A 26967-nucleotide genomic window follows, 5' to 3' on the forward strand; every position below is an offset into this window, starting at 1 on the left:
CGGGGGCACCTGCCGCACTGCTGCCCGCAAGAGCTTGCTGAGGTTTCCAGGGTGGGCGGCGGCGGCTTCGCGGGGTTCTGGAGCTCACTCTCCGCGACTTCCCCGACTTCTCCTCCCCAAGCCCCTTAGAACGTGACTTCCCCAGGCAGCTAGCGTGGCTTCTTGTGCCCCAACCCGTTTGCCTGATGCAGTCTGAGTTCGGGAAGGGTGGGTAGATGATAGTATTCTTCCAAAGCATTTGCCCCCTTCCTTGATGTTGATATTGGCTCTGCGGCTTCCAAATCCTGTTGGACTCACAGCTGACTCGCGTCCTTTGAAGGGGAAGCTGTGGAAGCTCTTGTTTGGCTCGGCAGTTCCCTCCTCAGGCCGTCGTCCCCCCCCGCCCCCCGCCACCGTGAGAAGAGCCTATGCACAATTAGGGCTGTGTTTTCACCCTGGATCTCCAGTTAAGGAAATAAAGCTAAGGCCAGGCTACGGCCATAGACGGATAGGTAGCACGGCAAGAAGTAAGCCATCGGCATTCCGAGTCCCTCCTGGAGATTGCAGGACCCCCATTACGGCAGCACAGCCTAGGGAGGGTTCACTGATACAAAGGCTAGAGCGTAATGTTGTTGTAGGGATGGAAGCAATAGCCTTTGGTTTTATGTCTCCTGTTCTCAAAAGTCCATCTCCTGGGCCTTCAAAGGATGAAAGCATTACAGTAGAGAAGGGAACCTTCCCAGGCTTGGGCAGATGCCAGCCAGCCTTGAACCTCATCTGCAGGATGAGCTCACTGGGCTACAGGGAGAACATGTAATGCAGCGTGTCAGCTTGTGAATGCCTGGTCTTGCTGGATGTCTGTGAAAATGGAGGAACCTGGCGGTTGGGGCCTTGTGTGCAGGGTGGTGGTGCCGTGCCCTTTTGACCACAGCAGTTGCTAAACTAGCACAAGTCGGGTGAGGTTTGTTATTAAGGTACAACAAGCAGTTTTGCTTCGAGTCTTCAACACGTCCTGCCTCTTATATCAGAATGACACTAAGTGCAAGTACCAGCCTACCTGTGGCTTACATCATGGGGATATTTCGTTATCACACATAACTCAAAGTCCAGAGTTAGGCAGACGATAACTGCTTCTGCTGCCTGGTGATGTCAAAGGTCAGGCCCCCATGTTAGCAGTTCTAGCTTCTCCTTCCCGGTCACAGGGTGACTTTGGCATCTCCATGCATCCAGTGCTGATCTTGTGGCCCCACCATGGGCAGGGGCGTGGCCTCGCATCTGGACATTGTCTCCTTTCTGCTCTGCTGCATGGACAGGTTGGTCTCAAGCCTGATGGTCAGCACAGTCGGCCCTAGAGCTGTGCAAGTAGGATCTCTTCACAGCACCATGGAGGCCTTATAGGTGGGCACTTGGTGGAGGAAATTATAGGGTTCTGGGTCTAAGTGTGCTTGGAGACAGAGGGGACATAAAATGGGTTGTAAGGTGCCAATGGCTGATGAGCACACAGGGCTCATTAGGGCCCCCCTACTCTTACATGTTTGGGATTGTCCCTTAAAAAAAAACCCCAAAAGGCACTAAAGCCCTTTTACTCTTCCCTCTTCCTCAAGGATTGTGGCAGCAAAGGCTTTCTTGTTAGCCAGGCTACCCTGTCCTGACAGCACAGACTGTGGGGCTCCATGTGGGTGTGGAGAGAGGTCGCCAGTGTCTCTTCTTCCTCTTAATTCCCTTTTGGGGATTGCTGAGCAGAGAGCCCGATGTGGGGCTCGATCCCAGGACCCTGGGATCACGAGCTGAGCCGAAGGCAGAGGTAAAGCCTCTCTCTTTGGCTCGGGTTGTGATCCTGGGGTCCTGGGATCGGGCCGTGTTGGGCTCTCTGCTCAGCAGGGAGCCTGCTTCCCTTCCTCTCTCTCTGCCTGCCTCTCTGCCTACTTGTGATCTCTGTCAAAGTCTATAAAAAAAATCCTGAGTGGTAATAAAATAGTTTTTTAAAAAAAGATTTTATTTATTTATTTGACACAGAGTGAGAGACAGAGAGGGAACACAAGCAGGGGGAGTGGGAGAGGGAGAAGCTCCCATCAAGCAGGGAGCCTGATACGAGGCTGGATCCAATGACCCTGGGATCATAACCTGAGCCAAAGGCAGACGCTTAAGGACTAAACCACCCAAGTGCTCCTAAAATGGTTCTTTTAAGCAATTGTTTTCAGGTAGCTTATTATGCAGCAATAGCTGGAGCACACAGATACGTACAGCCATATGAACACATGTTCATCAGGGCATTACTGATGCTAATGAAAACTTCGTACAATCAAAACATTGTACATCTATTGTTCAAAGTATGGCACACCAATGCAATGAAATAATCTAGTAAACAAAATGAAGTAGAATGAGTAAAACATGGCCAGGTGTTTACAAAGAGTATGAAGTTAAAAATGTAAATAGTAGAAAAGTGGATAGTGTGATTCACCGGTAAGAAAACGAACAGCCCACGTTAAAAGTGGACAAAAGTTAGGAAGTGCCTGGGTGGCTCAGCTGGTTCAAGCATCTGGCTCTTGGTTTCAGCTTGGGTTGTGATCTCAGGATCTGGCCCTTCACTGGGCTCCACACTCAGTGGGGAGTCTGCTCCCCCTCTGCCCACCCCCCACCACTTTCTAAATAAAATTTTTTAGTTTTCTTTTTAAGATTTTATCAATTTATTTGTCAGAGAGAGAGAGAGAGCACAAGCAGGGGGAGTGGCAGGCAGAGAGAGGAGCCCGATGTGGGACTCGATCCCAGGACCCTGGGGATCATGGCCCTAGCTGAAGGCAGATGCTCGACCAACTGAGCCACCCAGGCATCCCATAAAAAGTTTTTTTTCTCAAAGATTTTATTCATTTTTTTTGATAGCGAAAGCAGGAACACAAGCAGGGGAGGTAGGAGAGGAAAAGGAGACTTCCTGCCAAGCAGAGAGCCTGATGCGGGGTTCAGTCCCAGGACCCTGGGATCACAACCTGAGCTGAAGGCAGATACCTAACGATCGAGCCACCCAGGTGACCCTCTAAATAAAATCTTTTTTAAAAAGTTAAAAAAGAAGAAATGGGCAAAAGTTATGAACAGACACCTCACCCAAAGAGATGTACAGATAGCAAATACTAAGAAGAATTCATTAGGGAATTATGTCATTAGGGAATTGCAAACAGAACAATGAAATATCTTTACCCACCCATCAGAATGGTCAAAATCCAGAACACCGACAACACCAAGTGGTAGTGAGGATGTGGAGCAACAGGAACTCTCGTTCTTTGCTGGTGGAAATGGAAAGTGATACAGCCACTTTGGAAGCCAGTTTGGTGGTCTCCTACAAACCTAGACAATCTTACTCTTTTTGGTATTTAACCAAAGGAATTAAAAACATGTCCACACAAAAACCTGTACATTAATGATTATAGTAGCTTTATTCATAATTGGCAAAATTTGGAAACAACCAAGATGTCTTTCAATAGGTGAATGGGTAAACTGGTACATCCAGACCATGAAATGTTACTCAGCATTAAGAAGAAATGAGCTACCAAGCCACAGAAAAGCACGGAGGAAACATAAATGCTTACTACTAAGTCAAATAAGACAATCTAAAAAGTCTGTGAAACGTGTGATCCCAACTCTACAACATTTTGGAAAAGGGAAAACTGCAGTAAAAAGATCAGTGTTTGCCAAGGGTGCGGGGAGTGGGGAAAGGGCTGACAAGGTAGAACACAGCATTTTGGAGGCAAAGGATTCTGTATATTGTAATGTTGGATACATGTCATTACACATTTGTTAAAAACCCACAGAATATACAACACAGAGTGAACCCTAAAGTAAACTACGGACTTTAATAATAATGTATCAAGGGCCGCCTGGGTGGCTCAGGCAGTTAAGCGTCTGCCTTCAGCTCAGGGACCGACTCAGGATTCTGGGATCCAGTCCTTCATAATGCTCCTTGCTCAGCGGGGAGCCTGCTCCTCCCTCTCCTCCTCTCTCTCTCTCTCTCTGACAAATAAAATCTTTAAAAAAATACTGTGTCCATATTATTTCACCAGTTATAATAAATGTAGCACACTAGTGCCAAGTGCTTGTAGTGGGGCTGTGTTTGCGCGTGCGCACGTGTTTAGGGGTCTATAGGAACTCTCTTTTCTTTTTTTTTTTTTTTTAAGATTTTATTTATTTGACAGAGAGATCACAGTAGACAGGCAGGCAGAGAGAGAGAGAGGGAAGCAGGCTCCCTGCTGAGCAGAGAGCCCGATGCGGGACTCGATCCCAGTACCCTGAGATCATGACCTGAGCCGAAGGCAGTGGCTTAACCCACTGAGCCACCCAGGCGCCCGGAACTCTATTTTCTTCTCGATTTTCGCGTAAGCTTAAAATTACTCCAAAAAATGTAGTTTATTTAGTTAGAAACAACAACGCAGGCACCGAGGTCGGCGGTGCGCGGTTGCGTACCTGCGCACTCCTCCGAGCACCGAAGGGACGTGCGCGGGCCGCGAACACTCGGACTCAAAGCTGAACCGGAGGCAGGTCCGCAGCCCGAGGACGTGGGGAAACCTGTCAACCATTCACGCGAACGTGAAACTGGAAAGACTGTGTTTCGTTGGCTGGTATAGGGCAGGTTTCGGGGAAGCTCACGAGGGCACGCTCCGTTGAAGCACGCATCTCTAGCACCGAAGCCGCTACCGCAGCGGCCCGGGCGAGCAGTGCCCAAACCTCTGGGGCCCGGCCCCTCCCCCGCACCCGCACTCCACCTGCACGTGCGCCGCTGGCCCCTGCAGGCCCCGCGCTGCACATCCCGCCCATCCTCCCGGGAAGGGGGCGGGAGCCTGGTGCCGCGGCCACGCGGGCAGGGACGTGCACTCAGGACGGGCGGGGTTCCCAAACCCCACTCCCCGGGGCACCTGAACCAGGACCCCGATACGCTCCCGCGCGACGCCGTGCGCAGCCCGCCGGCCGGAAGCTGGGGGGCGGATCCGGACGGCGCCCCGCCCCGCCTGACGGGCCAATCACCGCCCGAGGTTCATTAATACTGAAGGTCCCGGCCCCGCCTCCGCCCCTCGCGGCACCGCCCGCCCGCGCAGACCCAGAGCGCGGCCGCGGACGAAGATGGCGACCGCCATGTACTTGGAGCACTACCTGGACAGTAAGCGCCCCTCGCGGCCTTCGGGTCCGGCGCCCGCGCAGGGCCTCCCCACGCGGGCCCACCCCGCGGGCACCAGGTGCCGCGCGCGGACCCCGAGGGCTCGTTGGGGCGGCAGGGGCGGTCCGGCAGCGGCGGGGGTGGCGGGGGCGCGCGCCGGGCGGGGCGGGGCCGCAGGGAGGTGCGCGCGGGGGGCGCGGCGCGGGGTCCTACCGTCACGGCCGCGCCAATTCCAGGTGCGTCACCGCGAGGCGGGGGCCTGTGCGCACGGGGCGGAGCTTGCGTTCCACGGCCCCGCCCTCCACGGCTAGGCCCCGCCCTCGGCCCTGGCCTCAGCGGCCGCTCCGCCCTCCCCGCCGTCGGCCCCTCCCGGACGAGTCTCGGCTCACGGCTCCGCTCCGCCCTTCCCAGCCCCCTCCGCTCGCCTGGCCCCACCCTCACCCTAGGCCCCGCCCCTGCCCCGCCCCCACCGCGGAGTCAGGCTGGGGTGGTTGGGCGCGTGTGGTCGGGCGCAGGTCGTTGACCTCAGTAGTCTCGGACGCTGGGCCGTGCTTGGGGGGTGCTCCGGGTCTGGGATATGGGGGGAGGTCTCTGGCCTGGGTTCTGTGCCGGCTTGTGTGGTGACCTGGGAGTTGGAGAAGATAACTGGCGTGGGCAGTCCCCTAAGATGCCCGTCCTTCCGCGTGGCCTTGGTGGGAGGGGACTGGCGGGGCTGGTTCAGGTGTTGAGCCCAGGGATGGTCACCACGGAAAGCCGCCTGGGAGGTGCTTCCTGCAGGCGTCCTTTTGTCTACATGCAGCTCAGCTTGGGGCCTCCTGAGAACTCCTGAGCAGATGGGGAAATGCAGGCCGCAAAGGCCAAGTAGCTTGTCAAGGTCATGCATTCGACAGCGGAAAGCCAGCGTTTGAACGCTGCTGATCTGAATCTGGATCTGGCTCTGGCTGTGGTCGGCCTTGGCGTGGGGGAGGGGGACGGGCGGGAGGGCCTGGGCTGGGCGCTCTGGAGCTCTGTGTTGCAGTAAGAATATGCACGGTTATTGGTACCTGCCTCTACTGCCCGTTGGGAGTGAGCCACTGCCCTGGGGGACACGTTGGGGTTCAGCTCTCCCCAGGGTGGTTGCCAGTCCGAGCCTGAGCCGTGGGGGAGTCCCGGTGGGAGAGCACTAAAAAGGGGAGGCCTTTCCCTGCCATTGTCACTACTGTGCTGTCATGTCTGTTGGGGAGCTCTGTGGCTTCCCTTCTCTGTCCCAGTACCTACCCAGTGAGCCCTATGAGGACACTTTGAGGTTAGTGGATTCCATCATGCATGGGGCACCTGTGTGAAGGCTCAGGATGGAGGTGACTGCTTGATTTTTGAGCACTTGCTGTGTGCTAAGCCTCGGTCCTCATTTTCCTGGAACTTATTTCCAAATGGGGCAAATGGATTTTTAAAAGTTCACAGCAGATTAAGGGGCATGAAGTAGCCCAGCAGGTTGTGAGAGACCCGGGGTGGCACTGTCCCGCAGAGCCCAGGATAGAACCAAATAGGGAGGTCCTTGGGGAGGCAGTGGTGAGCCTTGAGGCTGGGGAGGGCCTGTGTGCCAGTCTCTGGGTGAGCTGGGCAGCTGTCATCTGTGCAGACAGGCTGGAAGGCTGGCCTGGAGCAGGAGGATGGCAGCGCAGTGTGGAAGGCAGTGTGGCCTGGGGTCCTCTACCCGTGCTGGCCAGTGTGGTCTGTTTAACTTGAAATTAATGAAACTTGAGCAAATGCAAAGTTCAGTCCCTCAGTCATAGTAGCCCCATTTCAGGTGCCCAGCAGCCCCACGGCCAATGCCTGCTGTGTTGTGTAGCTCAAATGTCCTGTCTCCTTGCATGAAATACACTACACAGCACTGGCCTGCTCCACCCTGTGCACTGGGTGTTTGAGTAAGGCTGGGGTAGGGGAGATCAAACAGACCCCAGGGCTTTGGTCTTACCTACTGTGGGGGAGTAACTGAGATGGAAGGACTCACTGGGGGTGTAGGGTGGAAGGGTCACACGCGCCATCTTCCTAGCCTCTGCTTGCAGCTCAAGGGTAAGTCCTCCTCTAACTTTTCCAGCTTCCAACACCCTTTGAAGCCTGTAAGTCTTATCAGTTTCATACCCATCCCCCCCCCCAAAGATACCTTAATCCTTCTGTTCCCCAAATCCTCACAGAAACAGGAAATGAAGTGAGCTTATTATTTGTAGACTTTAGGTATAAAATCTGGAAGGCAGGTTTTATCCTGCTTTTGAGAAGTACATGTCTCTGTGTTTCAGGCATCGAGAACCTTCCATGTGAGCTTCAGAGGAACTTCCAGCTCATGCGAGAGCTGGACCAGCGGACAGAAGGTAGGTCCAGGCTCTTTAGTCCAGCCTGTGGTGGGCCCTGGCAGCTGGGAGAGGTGACCCTGCTCCCCCAGGGCAATGGGGCTGCAACCCAGCCTTCAGCTTTGGGCCTTGGCTGATGTCTTATGGATGGTGTTGACGCTTTATAATTCGACTTAGTGTTTTGGGTTTTGACACATCTTCCTGTGGCATCTTCACAGCTGTCGTGGATTCCTCATTACCTTTCCTTTCTTTTAAAAGGTTTTCTGGTTTCAAACTGTGTACACATAGTTTAAATTTTTTTTTTTTTAAGATTTTATTTATTAGAGAGAGAATGAGAGCAAGAGAGGGGAGAAGGTCAGAGGGAGAAGCAGACTCCTCGTGGAGCCAGGAGCACAATGTGGGACTCGATCCCGAGACTCTGGGATCACGACTTGAGCTGAAGGCAGTTGCTTAACCAACTGAGCCACCCAGGCGCCCCTCAAACTGTGTACACATGGTTTAAACAGATAGCAGTTTGCAGTCTTCTGGTATTTAGCTCCCTGTTTCTAAACATCCTGGTTTTGCTGCTGTTTCTTACTTTATTTCCCTTTTGCTTTGGTCTTTATTCTGTTACTGTGGAATATGAAGGTTAGATCCCCCCACCCCCACCGTTTCCTGGCGCCATGATGTAGACTCTGAGTCTGCTGTAGACCAGGAATGGCGTTTCCTTCAGGACCCCGTGGCAGTGGCTTGCACCTGAGCCACATTGCGTACTCTGCTTATGTGACCTTTTTCTGAATAACTGTTTTTCTTAGCGCTCAGAATTGCTTTGTTTTCCATATTCCATATGCATTCCCCATGTTCACTGTGTCTGCCACACAAGGTGCTCTGCCCGTCCCGAGTTCGCCCTCCTCACCAGACCTTTCTGCTGGAGCCTCCCATCCTGTGGCTTTTTTCTGGGCCAGTGGCTGGTGCACCGTCTCAGCTCATCTTTAGGGCAGGACCCTGATTCCTGTGTTGTAAACATCCTTTCTTGACAACTTGCATTACTGGAGTCTTTCCTGCAGTAGCTCCCTGAAACACAGTACATGGGAAGGTAGATTTCTTAGAACGCTCTATGTCTGAAAACGTGCTTACATCACGGTTGATGAACACTTTGGCTGGGTATAGAATTCCAGCTTGAAAATAATTTTCCCTCAGCATGTGGAAGGTGCTGTTGTGTTGTCTCCCAGCTTCCCTGTGGCCCTGAGAGATCCGCTGCTGTTCACATTCCTCACCCTTGATGCATGTGCTCTTCTTTCCTTTCCTGTTTAACAGCTCTTGGGCTGCTGTCTTTGAACCCAAGGTTTCATGTTTTGTGGCCATGTGCTTGGGCATGGGTGATTTTTCATTCATTGTGCCTGCCACATGTTTTGTAAGATCAGAATAGCTGTGGTTTTTCACTGAGCTACAATCACCTGACCAGTAGATACAGAGAATTCTGTTATTGTGAAAGTACAGCATTTGCGTTCAGGAATAAGCGTACGTGTTTGTCCATTGCTTAACAAGCAGCACCTTGCAGACCTCTCCCGGGATAGAGGAATGGGGCCTCTGGTACCTGGGGCCCTGTGTAACCCGAGTGTGCCGTCCCTCCCCCAAGGGGCTCCCACCCTCAGTTTCCTCTGCAGCACGTTTTTTTACTTTCCTAAACCAAAGAGTTCACGGTTTTACGTGTTCGCCCTTAATATGGATGGTGTCTCCCTGCGTGTCGTCCTTCATGTCTTGCTTTTGTGGCTCACTGCTGCCTTCTGTGGGAAGAATCCCCGTGGCTGTGTGCCATTGGCTTGCTGTGTGAACGGACCACAGCATCTCAGTCTGTTTTACTGTGGATTGCACGTCGAGCTTGTTTCATGTTGTCTGCACTGATGAATGTTTTCCCGTATGTGTCCTAAATCGGGGGGGGGGGGGTGTGTATTGAAGAGTAGAACGCCGGGTTATAGCCAAGGTGAGCACATGATTTGCTATTCCAACAGGGGCTGTTGGGAATCCGAGAGGTCGGAATGCGTCCTTTCTGGGAGGGCGGTTGCACACTGTCCTGTCCTGGGTGTGCTGCCCGGGCTGTGGTGTCCATACGGCCCCTAGTGTTGGGCTGTCTGCTGAAGGCTGTGCCTGCCGTGCTCCCACCAGCGTTCAGCCAGCCACTGCTTTGCTGCAACTTGGCTTTTTTTTTTTTTTTTTTTAAGATTTTATTATTTGACAAAGAGGGAGAGAGAGAGAGAGAGAGTGCACACAAGCAGGGGGAGCAGCAGAGGGAGAGGGAGAACAGGCTTCCCGATGCGGGACTCGATCCCAGGACTCTCAGATCGTGATCTGAGCTGAAGGCAGACGCTCCACCCACTGAGCCACCGGGCACCCTGCAGCTCGGCCTTGTTCAGCTTTACTTGCTAGTGTAGAATCTCTTGTAGGGACTAGCTTTTCCCCCATTTCTGTATCAGATAAGAAAGCCGAGATTGACATCCTGGCCGCAGAGTACATATCCACGGTGAAGACCCTTTCTCCGGACCAGCGTGTGGAGCACCTGCAGAAGATCCAGAGCGCCTATAGCAAGTGCAAGGAGTACAGTGACGATAAGGTGCAGCTGGCCATGCAGACCTACGAGATGGTAAGGAGGCAGGGCAGGGGTCAGGTGGGGGGTTCGGGCTCTGCCCTGTCACGCGGGGAGGGGCCTAGGGCTCAGAGTGCCAGGTGGGCTCAGGCTTTGACGGGGAGATGCTTCTTGAGGAAGCAAGTACTGGGGTGTCCTTTTGCAGGGACTGTCGTCCTGCAGTTTGGTTTCCGCGCCCTCTGTGGTTGTGTGTTTGGACGCTTTAGTGATTCTTTTAAGTTTTTGTGTGTTTTTAATGCTGCTTTTTGTCAGCTCTAGGTCAAGTATTAGAATTTGTCGTGTCCAGTTTTCTCTCAAGTAGCTTTGTGTGGGGCTCCCGTGGGGCACAAGCGATTGTCCTGTGATGCACATCAAGTTGTGTAGTGAAGGAAGGCCTGCATGCTGTCCCCTGACTCCATTCCCTGTCCCCTGAGAAAAAACGGGAATTTTTAAAAAAACCTGAGTTAAGTTGTAGCTGAGAAAGAATACTCAAAAAGGAGAATGTAATGCTTGTATTTGGGGTTTTGATGCCCCAAAGCGCTGAATCTTTTTTTTTTTCCTTTAAAGATTAATTTATTTACTTGAGAGAGAGCACGCGTGCATGGATGAGGGGATGAGGGTGGCGGGGAGAGGCAAAGGCAGAGGGAGGACCTACAGCAGACTCCTTCCTGAGCCTGACAGCACGGGGCTTGATCCTAAGACCCTGAGATCATGACCTGAGGTGAAATCAAGGATCGGATGCTTAACCACCTGAGCCCCCAGGCGCCCCTGCCAAGCGCTGGACCTCTACCGTAAGCAGCCTGCTTTTTAAGAGTTAGGTTTCAGGGGGCGCCTGGGTGGCTCAGTGGGTTAAAGCCTCTGCCTTCGGCTCAGGTCATGATCCCAGGGTCCTGGGATCGAGCCCCACATCGGGCTCTTTGCTCTGCAGGGAACCTGCTTCCTCCTTTCTCTCTCTCTGCCTGCCTCTCTGCCTACTTGTGATCTATGTCTGTCAAATAAATAAATAAAATCTTTAAAAAAAAAAAAGAGTTAGGTTTCAGCAGTTGTCAGACACATTCAGGTTTTCTCTGAGTCATAATAGGTTTGAGATTAGAGCTTGTTTCCCGACAAGGATGGGTAGAGACAGTGACGCTTGGTGTGGCTTAATGGATTCATTGCTGTGAGCCCACTGAGTGAAGGGATGCCTTGTGTTGCGTCCTCATGAAGTCCTGGCAGTCTCCCTGGAGGCTGCCTTTGTTGGGCAGTGTGGTCACTGTCACATTCCCGTGCTTCGACCATTGCCTTCTCTTTCTTCTTCTATCTTGTCCTAAATACAGCGTTAGAGGCCTTTTCTGTGAGAACCTGTATGTTCTTTAGATTTTTGAACTCAGGTTAAGTTAGGATTCAGTATTATATGCCCTCATCCCCATTCCATTGCATTTCCCAGCTCCTTTTCTCATTATTGCCTCCCTTCATGGTTGTCCTGAGTAGGATTTCTTCTGTGGAGCTGTCAAAACGTGGGGACAAAGACCCTTCATAAACTGAGATAGTTGACCTTGTTTTAGGAGCTTTCTTTGTTGAAAACCCAAGTAAAGGGCAAGAAAGTACTTCCTGGTTGGTTTCCACTGTATTTGGGATTCCTGAGGTGTTCTGCTTTCATTTTTAAGTAAGACTTGTGAGCATCCTTCTTGGTAGGTGGATAAACACATCCGAAGGCTCGATGCAGACCTGGCACGCTTCGAAGCGGATCTGAAGGACAAGATGGAGGGCAGTGACTTTGAAGGCTCCGGAGGACGAGGGTTAAAAAGCAAGTCTGTTAAGTTTTTTTTTATTTTGTTACTGTTATCTATGGAGTTTTGAAGAGTTTTGGTGATAAACATGTCAGGAACATTATGGGAAATATATTTGAGTAATTCCTGTGTCCTGCTTTCCTGAATTTCTTGAGGGTAATAGGGGTTTTATTGTCTTTCAGAAGGTCGGGGTCAGAAAGAAAAAAGAGGCTCCCGGGGTCGTGGCAGGAGGACCTCAGAGGAAGATACTCCAAAGAAAAAGAAGCATAAAGGAGGGTGAGAGGCTCTTTTCCTTGTCTCTTTCTCTCCAAAGATTACTTAGCATTAGTATTTCCTTAGCATCTAGAAACACCAATGGCAGCTAACAGCGAGGATGTGCTTCCTGCATGCCCGCGGTGGGTGTAGTTCTGCATGCTTTCCACGGGCTGGCTCTGGCTCCGGCTTCGGCTCCGGCTCCGGCTCCGGCTCCAGCTGTGCTCGGCAGCCCAACGGGGTTCCCAGGGAGCACGACCAGCCCTAGGGTTCACAGCTCCTACGCGGGGGAGCTGGGTTTGCGCCGGGCGGTCCGACTCCACAACCCACGCTCTTAGCCACTGTGTGTCCTGCCTCTCGAGAGACACTATATTTATTGACAGTTCAGGCTAAGCCACGCTTTAACAGCTAAATATATAGCTGTCCATTGTTTTATGTATAAATATATATTTTGGATATATTTGTTATTAAGTTGCATGACTGCATTTATTAAATATATGTATCATTTACCTTGAACTTCAGAATATTTCATTTAAAGCTTTCTCCCACCTGCTCCCCGCCAACCCCCAAGCTACTGTGTTGCTTCACAGAAGTGATTTTTAGAGTACAGGGAAAACAGTAAAGCGTCTGGTGACTTCCGTGGAGGTGGTTTTCTCAGTTAGGGGGAGATCTCAGAGAGTCTGTTCTTCACCAAAAAAAGGGAGAAGTTTTGGTTCTTAAACCTGGTGTTTAAACTTTTAAGAAAAACTCCAGATACTGTCTTGCAGTATACAAACGCAGAACAAACATGTAGTTTAATGAACTTCTCCCAGGCACATCCTTGTCTGTTACTGACTACTGCCAGAAGCACTTTTATGTACCCTGTTGAAATCATAACCTCCTCCCTCTGCCCCAAGTGAACATGACCCAGACTTATGCCATTTTTATGCCCATTCTTTGTAGTTTTGTCCCCAGCATGTACATTCCTGGACACTGTAGTTTAATCTTGCTCTTTTTTTTTTAACCTTTTAGTTAACTTTATTGAGGAATAATTTATATACAATAAAATGTTCTTATTTTAAGTTTACAGTTTAGTGCTGTATTCAGTTTTTTTAAAGTTATGGAACTATTGAGCCTTTCTATTTCTTCTTGAGTCAGTTTTGGTAATCTCTGTCTTTCAAGGAATTGGTTGTTTCATGAGTCATCAGATTTATTCACATCAAATTGTTAATAATGTCACACAATCGTCTTTGTGTAGGATCTGTAGTGATGATTCCTCTTTCAGACCTGATGTTGATAATTCATGTCTTCTCTCATTTTTCTTGATCTTCACAGAGAATTAGATTTTGGCTTCATTGGTTTTTATGTTTTCTCTGTTGTTTGTTTTCTATTTCATTGATTTCTGCTCATATATTTTTTTGGGGGTGGGGGCAGAGGGAGAGAGAGAGAATCTTGGGCTCCATACCCAGCACAGAGCCCGATGCAGGGCTCAGCCTTATGACCCTGAGATCATGACCTGAGCCCAAATCAAGAGTCAGATGCTTAACTTACTGAGCCACCCAGGTGCCCCTGTTTCTGCTCATATTTTTATTTTTTCTTCCCACTACTTGGATTTACTTGGCTTTTTTTCCCCCAGCTTTCTAAGGTGGAAGTAGCTTAGATCAGTGATTTTCGTACTTTCCGTCTTTTCTAATATAAGTATTTAAAGCTATAAATTTTCTTCTAGTTATTATTTTAGCATACCCCACAAATTTGGATATGCTGTATTTTTATTTTTATTCCATTCAAAATATTTTAAAATTTCCTTTGTGATTTTTCTTTGACTCATAACTTATGTAGAAGTATGTTCTCAGTTTCCCAATAATTTGGGATTTTCCAGGTAGCTTTCTGATCTCATTTTTTAAATTAATTCTGCTATGATCAGAGAATATCATAAATAGAAATAATCTGAAATTGATTAAGAGTTGTGTTATGGTTTAGGGTCCTGTCTTCCTGTATATTCCTTATACCCTAGAAAAGAATGTCATGTTTTACTGTTTTGGGTGGAGAGTAGATGTCAATCAGAAAGCTTGGTTGGTAGTGTTGTTGGTCTTCTGTATCCTTACTATATACTCGTTTATTCGATTGATAAATTGCTAAGGAAAGAATGTGGAAATCTCCCAGCTCTAGCTATGGACTTGTCTGTTTCTCCTTTCTGTCTGTCAGTTTTGCTTCACATTTTAAAGCTATGTTACTTCTTGTTACCTTTGCATTTAGGTTTTTCTAAAAATAGCTGACTCCTTCATTGTTACGAAATGTCTTCCTTTTTTATTTCTTGTACTATTCTTTGTTTTGAAGTCTACTTGGTCTGATACTATGATGATCACTCCAGTTGTCTTATGATGAGTTTTGGCATGGTGGAGCTTTTTCCTTTTTCTTTCCTTTTTTTTTTTTTTTAAAGATTTTATTTATTTGTCAGAGTGAGAGAGAGAGAGAGAGAGAGCGTGCATACACAAGCAGGCAGAGGCAGAGAGAGAAGCAGGCTCCCTACTGAGCCAGGAGCCCGATGCGGGACTCGATCCCAGAACCCTGGGATCATGACCTGAGCCGGAGAAAGCGGCTTAACCGACTGAGCCATCCAGGCATCCCTTTACTTTCAACATATTTTTGTTTTTGTATTTAGAGTGGGTTTCTTGAAGTCAGCAAAGTTGGGTCTTGCTTTTTTTATCTAGTCTGAGAATCGCTGCCTCTTTTTTACTGCAATATTTAGAGTCTCAGATTTAACACAATTACTGATATGACTGGATTTAAATTTACCCTCTTGCTGTTAGTTGTCTCTGCCATTTCTTATTTTAGTGTCTTTTAGATTAATTAGGGTTTTTTAAAAAGATTTTATTTACTTATTTGACAGACAGAGATCACAAGTAGGCTGAGAGGCAGAGAGAGAGAGAGGAGGAAGCAGGCTCCCCGCTGAGCAGAGAGCCCTATTCCTGGACCTTGGATCATGACCTGAGCCCAAGGCAGAGGCTTTAACCCACTGAGCCACCCAGGCGCCCCTAATCAAGTATTTTTTAGTGTTTTTTTCACGTGGACTGTTCTAGTATGTACACCCTGTTCATTAAGTGAACTTGCAATGATATTACACTATTTCATGTTTAGTGTAAGGTCCAACCCAAGTATTTTTACCTCCTGTCCTTTGTGCTTTTGTCAAAAGTTTTACTTCTATGCATGATATAAGCCTCAAAACATGTTGTTATTATTTTAGGTCTAAACCATTAATTATATTAAACAGATTTTCAAACGTTTATTGTCACTCCATGCACATACCATTTCCACTGCTTTTGTTTCGTTATGTAGATGCAGATTTCCCTCTGGTGTCATCTCTCTCCTGCCTAAAGAACTTACTTTAACATTGTTTTATAGTGCAGGGCTGTTGGTGATGATGAATGTCCTCAAATATTTTCTCTGAAAATGTCTATTTTATCTCTTTTTTTGAAGAATGTTATTGATGGATATAGAATTTTAGATTTACTTTTTTCTTCTAGCGCTTAAGATGTCCCATTGTCTTTCATCTTGAATTGATTCTGATGAGAAATTAGTGATAATTTTTATATTTGATTTTTTTATATGTAAGTGGCTTTATTTATTTTTGCTGCTTCTAATATTTCCAATAGGTAATTTGATTTTTAATAACTTAATTATGATTTGTTCTGGCGTGGGTTTTTTTTTTAATGTGTATTCTGCTTGGAGCTCATTGAGTTTCTTGGAACTGCTGGTTTATATTTTGTATCAAATTTGGAAAATTTTCAGACATTCATTCTTAAAATAGTTTTTTCTGCTCTCTTTTTGTCTTTTTATTGGACTCACATTACATGTACATTAGCTTGATATTTTCTCACACTTCACTGAGGCTCTGCTTATTTTTTTGGCCAGTGTTTTTCTTTCTATGTGTCTGGATAGTTTGTGTTTGGATAGTTTCTATTACTTTATCTTCAAGTCTTTTCTTCTTTGATGTCTAATTTAATCTTAGTTTCCTTTAGTGAATCTTCCACTTAAGAGATTCTCTTGTAAAGAAGTTCTATTTATTTCTATTTCATACTTTCTGTTTTTCTTATTACATTTATATTTTTCTTTATGTTTTTGAACACAAGTATCTATAATAGCTTTTTGAAAGATGTTTTCTGAATCTATTTGTTACTTCCAAATATATTTTCTTCTTTTTAAAGACCAGTTTTTTAAGGTATGATTGACATACGGAAAGCTTTACATATTTAACTTATACAATTTGAATAGTTTGGCAGGTCTGTTTATTGACTGGTTTTTCTCATGGTTGAAGCATTTTTTCTGCTTCTTCACATGTCTAGTGATTTTTCATGGGATGTTAGTGTAAATATTACATTGACTGTCTGCATTTTGTTGTCTTTGGTTCGTGGATATTGAATTTTTTTTTTTTTCTAATTTTTGTTCAGTGGTTTAATTACCTGTGGATCAACTTGATCCTTCATGGCTCGTTTTTTTTTTTTTTTTTAAGATTTTTTATCTATTTGAGAGAGAGAGCGGGCACGCAAGCTGGGGTGAAGAGCAGAGGGAGAGGGAGAAGTAAGCTCCCTGCGGGGTTTGATTCTAGGACGCTGGGATCACCACCTGAGCTAAAGGCAGATGATTCACCAACTCAGCCACCCAGGTGCCCTCGCAGGCTCATTTTTAACCTTTGTAAAAGAACCCTATTTTCTTAAAGGGCCAGATAGTAAATATTCTAGGCTTGCAGGGCGTATTGTCTTTGTTGTGACCACTCACTTCTGCTGTTTTATGTCAAAACCATCCACAAAAAGCACATAGCTGGGTGATGTGGCTGTGTTTCCATCAGACCTTATTTACAGAGACAGCCCGCCACTGCAGGCATCACTTTGCCAACCTCCAGGTGAGGGTAGCCTGGTTGCTGGGGTTGCTGATGTCATCCTGCTGAGGTGTGGCCCTTCAGGGTTGTCTTCTGAACGCCTGTTGACTGTAGTGTGGCCTCTCCCGGCAGGCTGGCTGAAGCTGTAGCACCAACAAGCCTCCGTTGCTCAGCTCACAGCACGCCTGTGTTCTCTGCCTGGGCTCATGGATTCTCACCCTGGGCACAGCTTAGTTTTTTGTGAAAAACTCAAAGGGATCCCTTTGCAGATTTCTGGAGCACATTCTCTTTACCCTCGTCCTTTACAGCACCTCACCAGCAGATTCCAGCAGCCTTAACCTCCTGGAAATTTGGGGTCTTCCTCCGTTTGACACGCTGTGCTGTATTTGGTTCTCCTGTTGGCGGGCTGGGCGTGGGAAATGCAGCCAGCAGGGCTCACCTTGTTTGTTTACCTTCGCCTGGGGTTGCAGTCCTCAGCTGCCTTTTGTCAGTGTCTGGAAACAGCTGTGTGACATGCTCTGTCCTGTTTTCTAGCTGTTCACAGTAGGATGCAAGTTCAGTGCCTGTTGCTAGTCCCAGTCAGAAGTGGAAGCTTTGTTCTTTTCTTGTGTCGCTAAGCCCTGTTAGTCTCTTTCACTTGGGCGTTTGTCTCCTTCCTTTTCTTTCTTCACAATTTTCCTTTCAAAGAACCTAGACTGTTTGACTCCTGGCATTTCCCAGGGTTTTGATGTTGCTGACAAGACACGAAACCCCAAGAGCATATCTTCACTAAACATTAAGACAGTGCTTCTCCTCATTTGCTCGGGGGATTTGTTTGAATTTTGACTGGGGTCGCCTAGTTCCGTGAGCTGGTGCTCTGTGGGTCCAGCGGAGTTGAGCCTCTCCTGGGGTTGCAGCCACATTTTTCTGCTCTTTCTCGCATCCCATGGTTCTTTGTATCTGTCTGACTTCAGGTGTGCGAGGAGTATATGGGGTGAGATTTCTCCCCAGGAGTTTCTTTTGCTTTTGGTGCAGGCAGACTGAGCTGGGTGGGGGCTAGGGGCCCTTTGCCTGGGCCTAGTCCCCTCTGATGTCGAAGCCTCATGAGGGGAGGTCGTCCCCCATTCTTGATGGGAACCCATGATTTATTTCTCCTTCTTGAAAGGCTCCCTGTGTGGCTGGGCAGCGCTCTGGCAACGCGTAGCTTTCCTGTCCTGTGTCCTGCCTGCTGTGTTGCTGTGGTTGGCAGAGGTCAGGAGGAGGCAGGCCCCTTCCCCCGAGAGCACCACACGGATCTTTGCTCAGCCTTCCTGCCACTCTGCAGCAGCTGCAGGGCCCCTGGGTTCAGTAAACAGGCTATGGGGTCCCTCCTGCCCTGAGTGTAAGGGTCGCAAGTGTCTGCGGCCATGCTGGCTCGGTGCATCCCCCGGAGCGCAGCCAGCCCTTGGCTGAGCCCAGGAGTGGGGCAGCCTGCCAGCTTGGCCACCGCCCCTCCCTTCCCCCGGGCGCTTCTGTCCCATGTCACTCCACAGCTTTGCTAGTGTCTTTAAAACATGGTCTTAGCAGCTTACTGGGCTTGTTTTCTTGTCTTGTAGCTGCAGGGTTCTGAGTCTTCCTGCTCCTCGCTGATCAGAACCCAAAGCACAGTGGCCTCTTACGGAGACAGTAGGTGCTGTCATTGGCCTCCTTCTCACCAGGGGTCCCCTTGTGGGGAACAAGGCCCCAGCCTCCCTGGCGGGGCATGCACCTGGCTGTGCTCAGACCTCATGGTGACCCATGTGTCTTGCCGCTGCCTATGTGGACACACTTGAGATGAACGAGCATGCAGCTTCTCCCTGGACAGAGCTGTGACAGTGTGCACATGGCCGACCACTGTCTGATGGTGCTGAGGAGGTGGACCGTGTGGCTGCTGCTGCCCCAGCTTTTCTTCTGGGCTGGCTGCAGCTGAGAAGGGGAACTTCGGGGGGGAGGTGTGCAGAGCACCTTGGCAGACAGGTTGGGCTGGACTTGGCCCTTCTGCGTGAAGTCCTTCTCCACGGCCCCCCAGGGCAGCTGTGCTGTTCCTGTCCTACTGTATGGATGTCGGGACAGCCCAGAGGGGCTCACTGGGGTGACAGGTGTGTGAGGGCTGCGTGAGCAGCTCTGGGCCTGCTCGAAGTCTTGCTCCGATGTGCATTGGGATGCACAGCAGAGGTTCAGACACTGGAGGGGGGTCCCTGGGGCTGCCCGGGGAGGGGTACCCACCGTGTCTAGGGAGGTGAGCTCAGAGGACATCGCTTGTGCCCAGCACGGCTGACATGGGATTTGTAGCCTGCCTGGTGGGCTTGGCCTCCCTGGGACCTCCTGGCGTTCCCTTCTACCCTCCCGCCCCAGAACCCCCTCAGCTGAGACTGGAGGGAGGCGGCCCTTGAACCTGGGGAATGGGGGATCAGGGCTGGTGTCAGCTCGCCATGTGGTAGTTGAGTCAGGCTTTGCCAGCAGAGCACACAGAGCCGCCGAAGCGCAGTCAGCACATGGAAGGCGCGTGCCCTGAGTGCGCCTGTGGGGGACCCCACGCGGGTTGGCACTGAGCATCCAGGTGAGTGCCCGGGGATGGAAGCCCACTGATGGGAGGGACACGTCCAGCAGCGGGTGAGGGTGTCAGGCCAAGCCGAGAAATCTGCTTGGCAGAACAACTGGAGACCATGTCGCTGCCTGGAGGGTAGCTGAAAGCCTGGGGCGTGTGGAGAGCTTGTAAGCATGTGTGAGAGTGTGTAGAGAGCGTGTGAGCATGTGTGGAGAGTGTGCGTGTGTGTGGGGAGTGTGTACGCACATGTGAGCGTGTGTGGAGCGCGTGTGAGTGCATGTGGAGCAGGGTACCTTTCGTGATGCATCCAGATTTCAGATAAAAAGAGAAAGCCCTGTCTGTTCCCAGAGACAGACAGCAGCTTAGCTGTGGAGGGCAGAGGCTGCGACAGGCTCTGGAGCCTTCAGGGACATCACTTCCTCCACCCGAGGGGTGGTGCTCTCTGTGGGGGACAGCCACTGGGACAGAAGATGGCGCTCTTGGGGGGGGTACTAGGACAGAGGACCGTGGGCGGGGGGGTGGCGCTGGGATGGAGGATGGCGGTCTCTGGTGGGGGTGCTGTGATGGAGGATGGTGGTCTCAGGGTGGGGGGCGCTGGGACGGAGGACAGTGGTCTTGGGGGTGGCGCTGGGATGGAGGACGGTGGTCTCTGGGGGTAGGGGGGCGCTGGGACAGAGGAGGGCAGTGTGGCATGGAGGCACAGGGCTAAGCCTGGGATCTGACTGTAGAGGCGCAGAGTGTTTCCTGACAGAGTTTGGGAGAACAGGGTGGCAGTAGCTTCTGGGACATGTCATCGGTGTGCTTCCGTGTGACCTGCTGCGGTTTCTCAGCTCCCTCTCAAGCTCCTGGTGTGAACTGGCTGTGTCCCCACAGCAGTTGCGTGTTCTTGATTCTGGAGGGGGAGGGAGGCTGGTCTTTCTTTGCCAGTCAGAGCAGAGTGTCTACATTGTCCGGTAGTGGCGGGTTTCTTTGAAGCTGCCAAATCACGGAAAGAGTGAGCACCCCAGCCCTTCACGCTCTCTTGCAGGTGAATGCTCCCTTCAGCTCTCCCCACTGCTCAGCTGCAGGGCTATGGGCAGCCCACAGGGAGGGAGGCTTGAGCAGGCTGGATTCTGGCTGGGCCGCTGGTTCCTGACCTAGAGGGGCAGTGGAAGTGGGGAGCAATAGGCCTGCTTTACGGGGGTGGGTGGGTGACGGCGCCATGTGGTCAGAAATGGCCCGCTGGCAGGTGGGCAGCTGGGGGTGGGAGGGGGTTCCCAAGACTGACAGCTCCAGGAATGGGGAGGGCATCTGGAGGTTTCTGGGTTTTGGGGTGAAGGTGCCGTGGGCATGTGTGGGGTGGAGATGTGGTCCTGGATGTGTGGGTGAAGGCGGCAGGGTCAGTCTTGGTCCAGGGTTCTCCAATGTCATCAACTGGCGGCTGGTGAGTTGGGGGTGTGTGCCTCCACCGAGGGAGAGGATCCCCAAGAGGCTGGGGAGGGTGGATCTGGGGCAGGGGGGTAAGGGAGCCCAGGAAGTAGGTCCTGTCCAGATGGAGGGACAAGACAGAGATGGATTCGTGCCCCCAGAGTGGGGCCAAACCCTAGTGCTGGGTGGTGAGAGCCTCCCCTCACATCCTCTGGGGTGCCTTTGTGCCCCTCTTGTGCCAGGGGCATGCTCCATCCCTGCCCACCTGTGCTCACGGCCAGGGTTTCCCTGCAGGTCTGAGTTCACCGACACCATCCTGTCTGTGCACCCCTCCGATGTGCTGGACATGCCTGTGGACCCAAATGAGCCCACGTACTGCCTGTGCCACCAGGTGTCCTATGGGGAGATGATAGGCTGCGACAACCCAGACGTGAGTGTGGGCGCTGGCATGGGCTGCGGGTGGGGCTGGCATCCCTGGTAGTGGGGTGGGGGGTGTGGGTGCTGGGCACGGGCTGCGGCCTGGGGCGTGCACCCTGGTGTCCGGCCCATGGAGTGCAGGAGTCCTGACTGTGGCCTGTCCTCTACTTTGCAGTGTCCTATTGAGTGGTTTCACTTCGCCTGCGTGGATCTGACCACGAAACCCAAAGGAAAATGGTCAGTATCGGGCACTGCTCGGTCCTTCCCTGTCTGTGGGGCATCCTATGTGCCGCTCCCCTCTGAACCAGGCCCCCCAATGCAGCGCTCTTGGTTCTTGGGGCTGAGCTGCTGGGGGGACAGCTGCTGCCCTCCTCACCTGGGGGCAGGTCTCTAATGACATTTGTGAGATTCTTGGAGAGAAGAGCTGTTTTGATTCTTTTTTTTTTTTTTTTTTTTTAAGATTTTATTTATTTGACAGAGAGAGAGAGACCACAAGTAGGCAGAGAGGCAGGCAGAGAGAAAGGGGAGGAAACAGGTTCCCCGCAGAGCAGAGAGCCTGATGCGGGGCTCGATCCCAGGACCCCGAGATCATGACCTGAGCTGAAAGCAGAGGCTTAACCCACTGAGCCACCCAGGTGCCCCTGTTGTGCCTCTATTTATTCAGGTAGAGATACTTTGAAATACAGGTGTGAAATGGAGAGCTCTTGTCCCTGGAGAAGTTTTGGGAAAAGGCAAAGAGCACAAACATTAAGATGGTGCAAACTTGGGCACAGGCTGGGCACCTGCTGAGGGGCCTCTGTTGCATTGGGAAGGTGCTCAGAGAGCGTGAGCCCTTTCTGTTCCTGATCCTTGGGTTCAGTGGCTGCAGCAGCTTTTGTGTTGTTCTGAGATTTCTGAGGTTTCAATAAAAACCGGGTTTTATTTATCTGTGCTTAGAAGGGACGTATACCCTAAAATGAAATCCTGGAAATCTTGTTCTCCAGCGGAGAGGAGAAAGCCCAAAAGGACAGACTGTGTCATCCCAGGTTTCAGGGGGTGCTAGCAGCCCCGTGCAGACCTGGCACCGGGTCACCTCAGGGAGTCTGAGCAGCCATGGGACTCGCCCCTGACAGAGCCCTGCCGCCTGGGCAGGCAGCTGAGTGGGAGGTGGGAGGGGGGCTGCTGGCCCACCTGTGTGGCAGGTGTGGCTCGTGGTGGGGCACGAGGCAGGGAGATTTGGTTTGAGTTGTTTGTGGAAATCCTGGGTGGAAGAGTCCGCAGGTGATGGAAAATCATTTTGCTTCTGGGAGGGCCGTGCAGATGGGCATCCCCCCACCATGTGGTAGGAGCAGGGCAGGACAAGCAGTGTCAGGAAGGCCGGGTGGGCCCCGCCACTGCTGTGTAACTCTGTGTTTCTCTGGGGTCTTTCCAGAAACACAGTGTTCAGGCAGCTTCCCTCTTAAGTAAGCCTGCAGCTCTGACACGTGTTCATGCCGCACAAGTGTTACGTAGGCCTGTTTGCTGTGGGGGGGCTTGGCTTCCTCTGGGGCTGCAGCAGTGGCATGCTGGGTGCTCACCTCCAGGCATGGACCCGACCCTTGCAAACAGGCCTAGGGCTGGGATGGGCCCATTAGCCGCCTCCTGAGTCAGGAGCCAGGAGGGCCTAGGTGAGAGCAGGGTCACCAGGGAGCCCTGGCTAGTCATGCAGGTCCTAGGGCCCGTCAGCACGCCCGGCTGAGTGTGCCACACACCGTGCTCCACTGTGCTTGGTCCCCAGTGTGACTGCGGGTGTGGCCTCCAGTGTGATCAGTGGCGACCACAGGAGGTCCCAGGGATGACCAGTTAACTTGACTTTGAGGAGCATTCGTGGACAGAAACAGTCTTCCTCACTGACTTGTATTTGTCGACTCCAGAACATGCTGGCCAGGGTGACTCACTGGGGTTCCCCTTGCCGGGGGTTTCCCGATGCATCAGCTGTGTGCTCTGAGCACTGTCCCCTGGCACTGTCTGGTGGCCCGGGGAGGCAGGCTGGGGCCTCGGCACACACAGGGTTGATCCCTGTGTCTTTCTTCTCAGGTTCTGTCCACGGTGCGTTCAGGAAAGGAGGAAGAAGAAGTAAGGTGGATGCCTGGACCAGAAGAGCAAGTTAATATATTCCTTCTTCACGTTGCAATATTTTCTCTTCATTTTAAAACTACCTTGTTTCCAATGATATTTAAGAACTCAGTGGCCAGTTGTGATTCTGGAGACTTCCTAAAACAAACAAGAATCCTCCTGAGCCCTGTTTGCACGAGGAGTGGTCTTACGGGGACTCGTCATGGTGACTTTGTTCTGGAGACGTAGTACCGGCTCTGTGCCGGGGAGCTGAGCCTTCCATGGGCGCCGTGGTGGGGACCGTCCAGCCCATGCACTGCCATCCCTCTGCAGCTGAGGCGCAAGCCCGCATGCTCCGTCCTGTTTTGCTGGGGCTGCGCCAGCACGTCGGGCAGCGTATCTGTCCCCTGCAAGGCCTTGCCGGAGTCGTCTGCTGTGTTTGGGCTCTGCACCGGGGCCCATGGCCTTGCCTGGGCAGGGTGGGCTCTCCTTGGGGGCAGAGCGCTCTGTTTCACTGTGCACTGCCATTTCCGTCTGAGCTCCCCGTTCCCTCCGTGAGGGTTTCATCTTCTGGAGTAGACGCTCTCCGTCAGCACACAGCAGTCGTTCCCGTGACTGGCCCGCGGGAGCCGTGTGACAGACAGCGGGTGCGCCGTTTTCTCTGGGAATTCCTGACATTTTTACTGTGAAGATGAAATTATCATAACAGCATGGAGATCGTGGGTCCGTGTGTCTGTGAAGTGAGTCTAGTCCAGTGAGACCTGATTTTAAACCTGTTCTGTCGCACACGGGTCGGTCAGCAGCTCCTGTCCAAGGGGACGACGATCATGTGATACGATTTGTGAATTTCTTGTGCCACGCAGTCCTGGAATGAAGCTGGCAAACTAGAGTGTGTCTTCTGTTTAATCTGCATTCACCAAACCAGTCCTGAACCATGTTTTTGGGAATAGTTGGGGGAAATTACATATGCTTGGCGTGTTGCGATCCATTTGTGATGGTGTGTAGTGTGACTTCTGGGAACATGCGTGGACTCGGAGACCCTCCGGCACACGTGTCTAAAGGAGTCCGAGGAGTCCTGAAGAAAGGGAAACCTGTTTTTGTCCTCGAGGCAGGAAAAGAAATCCAGGAGGCAGGGTCAAGATGTGAAATTCCTAACTGACGAAGAATCTTGCCTTCTTTATCAGGAGGCCTTCTGGAATGGTGCACCTGTTTCCTGCAGTGGCCGTGTCTACCATATGTTCCCACCTTTTCTCTAATATTTCACCAACGGCAGGAGATGACGTGGAGAGAAACTTGGGGGACTGTGTCCTGCGCGGCCACTCCTCACCAAGGCCGTTTCCAGTCGGTAAATGAGAGGTGAATGTTAGCTTTGACATCAGAGGGCTGTGAGCCCCTATCTGTGGTTCTCAGCGGGTCGGCTGGCGCCCCACATGCTGTCCCACCGTCCCTTCGGGGCTTCCAGGGCACTGCAGGTGGGGTCAGTTCGGAGAGCGCCACCCTTTTTGTCCCGTGCTGCATGGTTAGGGTAGGGGGTCAGCAGCTGGCCTGACGAGCTATCCCAGAGCCGGTGCCTTCCTGCTGCCCAGAAAGGAGGGGTGGAGGGCTCAGGAGAAGCACCGGCCGGCTCGTGCTCCTCAGTCTCAGCTGTGGCCAAAAACGAGGCTCGTTTGTATTTAGTCACTTAGATTTTTGTTAACACAGCTGTTTAAAGATTGTGGGGAATAAATTGTGGAAAACTGTTTCCTTCACTCTTTGACCAGTCTCTGTGGAGAGGGCAGGTGAGCGCACGAGTTTGTGATGGCCCTTTGGAAGCTGCTTTACTATTTGTACTGCATCGTAGAACACTTCCTGGCCGCCGTCATCATGGGAAACCAGTGCCCAGGGGGTGGCTTGGTGGCCGTCCGGGGTGCCTGGTCCGGGGCCTCGCTCACAGCGCAGGAGGGCTGGCCAACTTCCCTGTGGGGTCTTGCGTGTCGCCAGGTTACAGCCCAGCCGCCGGCCTTCTCTTTGTAGGTCTCTGTACCCGCTGTCTCTTGCGTTCACCTCTGTCGGTTACGTAAATATACCTGGAACAACATGCGTAGGTAGAGCTTTGGAGAAGACAAGACGTGAGCAGAATAGGAAGATTCCCTCCCCAGAACGCTGTGTCAACACGGATCCGCTGCCCCTTCCTGACTGCGAGTGCTGCCCATAGTTGCAGCGACACCCAGCAACGGCTGTTTGCTGAGGAGACCAGGTCCTCCCCCTGGCCTGGCTCCAGCCCTGCAGGGGTGGCTGGTGCCCCTGACGATCACGCCGTGAGGCCTGGCCGCCGACAGTGGGGTGATTCCCACCAGATCCTGTGCGCCTGCCGGGCACCAGACCTGACCCGGAGGTGGCTGCAGAGCCCTGTTCCTTGGGTTGAGTGGGGGTCTGGGCTGGGCCCAGAGGTCCCTGTCTCAGCTGCATCTGAGCCAAGGGCCCTGGGGCTTCCTTGCAGGGAAGGGGCACCTTGTTCAGAGGACACTCATGGCCCTTGCTCTCAGTGCTCTCTTAGCAGTCAGTAGGTTGACAAATAGCTTCTTGTTTTCCTGTAGAAGAACACATGTTGCACTTGCAAAAATAATGTGTGAAACTGAGCCCCCCGCAGCTGTTGCCCATGGAGCTGCCGGCTGGGCTGCAGACGGAGCTGGGCCCGCGTGCCTGGGGTCCCCAGGTGGCCGGCTGTGAGATGTGACCGGCCACGGGAGCCTGGTGGCTTCCGGTCTGCGCAGGGATGACGGAGATTTGCTGGGACATGTGGGGACGATGGTCCTCTCCCGGGCGGCCACAAGGCACTCCTGACTTGTAGCTGGCTGCCCAGGGCAGGGTTGGCTTTGAGCAGTAACGCTGTCCCGAGAGCAGCTTCCCTGTGTGGCCGTGGCTGGAATTCGGACACTTATCATGGGCCTTGGAGATGGAAGGTTTTCCCTAGTTGTTAGTGAGCCGGGACTGTTCTTCATTCCCTGTGCTGAGAGGAGTTTTAAAACAAAGTCTAAGAAAAATGTTCTCATTCAGAAGAGAGTTCTATGAAGTTTCTTGCTTTCTACAAATGTATTTTGTGGTGTTCACTTTTACCACATTTCATCCAAAAAGATGATGCAGCTTTAACACGAATGTTACATTTTATTTTCAAGGAATTATCTATGTTCCCTTTGTAAAGGAAAGATAATATTGTAAATCTTTTTATTAAATAATGTAGAGATGTATATCTGTATTTTTGGATCATGTTCTAGATTATGGATATATTGTTTAATAAATGAAGTATTTTTTGGAACAAAGGTTTGAGAAGGAGTCATTCTAGGAAATGATAAACGCTCAGTGCTATGGCCAGAGATGGTAAGTGGACCCTCTGGTAAACTGTGAGGGTCACGGCTTGGCTGCCACTGTGTCCGGAACCAGTCCCCAAGCCCCCGAGAAATGTCCTTGTGGACTACTTGGAGTTGCTCTTTTATAAAGGCATAAAGTGCTTTCTCTGGAACAGAGGTCTGCGCTCCCAGATCTGCGCAGGCGTGAAGACCCCTTGGGGAACTAAATAGTACTTAGGACATTTTTCTTTGAGGAGTATTAATGGTCAGGGTCC

The 26967-nt window shown here is 51.3% G+C and overlaps 1 protein-coding gene across 3 annotated transcripts; it reads left to right on the forward strand.

Annotated features, from left to right (window-relative positions):
* Window positions 1-5062: 5062 nt before the first annotated feature.
* Window positions 5063-26654, forward strand: LOC111141314 (inhibitor of growth family member 5). Of its 3 annotated transcripts, none has more exons than XM_022493783.1 (8): window positions 5063-5122; window positions 7396-7467; window positions 9900-10066; window positions 11723-11834; window positions 12000-12093; window positions 21171-21306; window positions 21469-21530; window positions 23349-26654. In XM_022493783.1, the coding sequence occupies exons 1-8, from the start codon at window positions 5086-5088 to the stop codon at window positions 23389-23391; spliced, it is 723 nt and encodes a 240-aa protein (XP_022349491.1). In that variant the 5' UTR covers window positions 5063-5085; the 3' UTR covers window positions 23392-26654. The 3 variants fall into 3 exon arrangements, with proteins under 3 accessions (XP_022349491.1, XP_022349499.1, XP_022349484.1); XM_022493791.1 differs by having other exon boundaries at window positions 12003-12093; XM_022493776.1 differs by lacking the exons at window positions 5063-5122; window positions 7396-7467; window positions 9900-10066; window positions 11723-11834; window positions 12000-12093 and having other exon boundaries at window positions 20104-21306.
* The last annotated feature ends 313 nt before the right edge of the window (window positions 26655-26967 follow it).

Source organism: Enhydra lutris, unplaced genomic scaffold (assembly GCF_002288905.1).
Source record: "Enhydra lutris kenyoni isolate GAN:26980312 unplaced genomic scaffold, ASM228890v2 scaffoldscaffold1, whole genome shotgun sequence".
NCBI classification, from domain to species: domain Eukaryota; kingdom Metazoa; phylum Chordata; class Mammalia; order Carnivora; family Mustelidae; genus Enhydra; species Enhydra lutris.

Coding starts and splice junctions, on each gene's coding strand:
- LOC111141314 (XM_022493776.1), top strand. CDS start 20,671: ATGTGGTCAGAAATGGCCCGCTGGCAGGTGGGCAGCTGGGGGTGGGAG. Junction 21,307..21,468: donor TAGGCTGCGACAACCCAGAC/GTGAGTGTGGGC, acceptor TCTACTTTGCAG/TGTCCTATTGAGTGGTTTCA. Junction 21,531..23,348: donor ACGAAACCCAAAGGAAAATG/GTCAGTATCGGG, acceptor CTTTCTTCTCAG/GTTCTGTCCACGGTGCGTTC.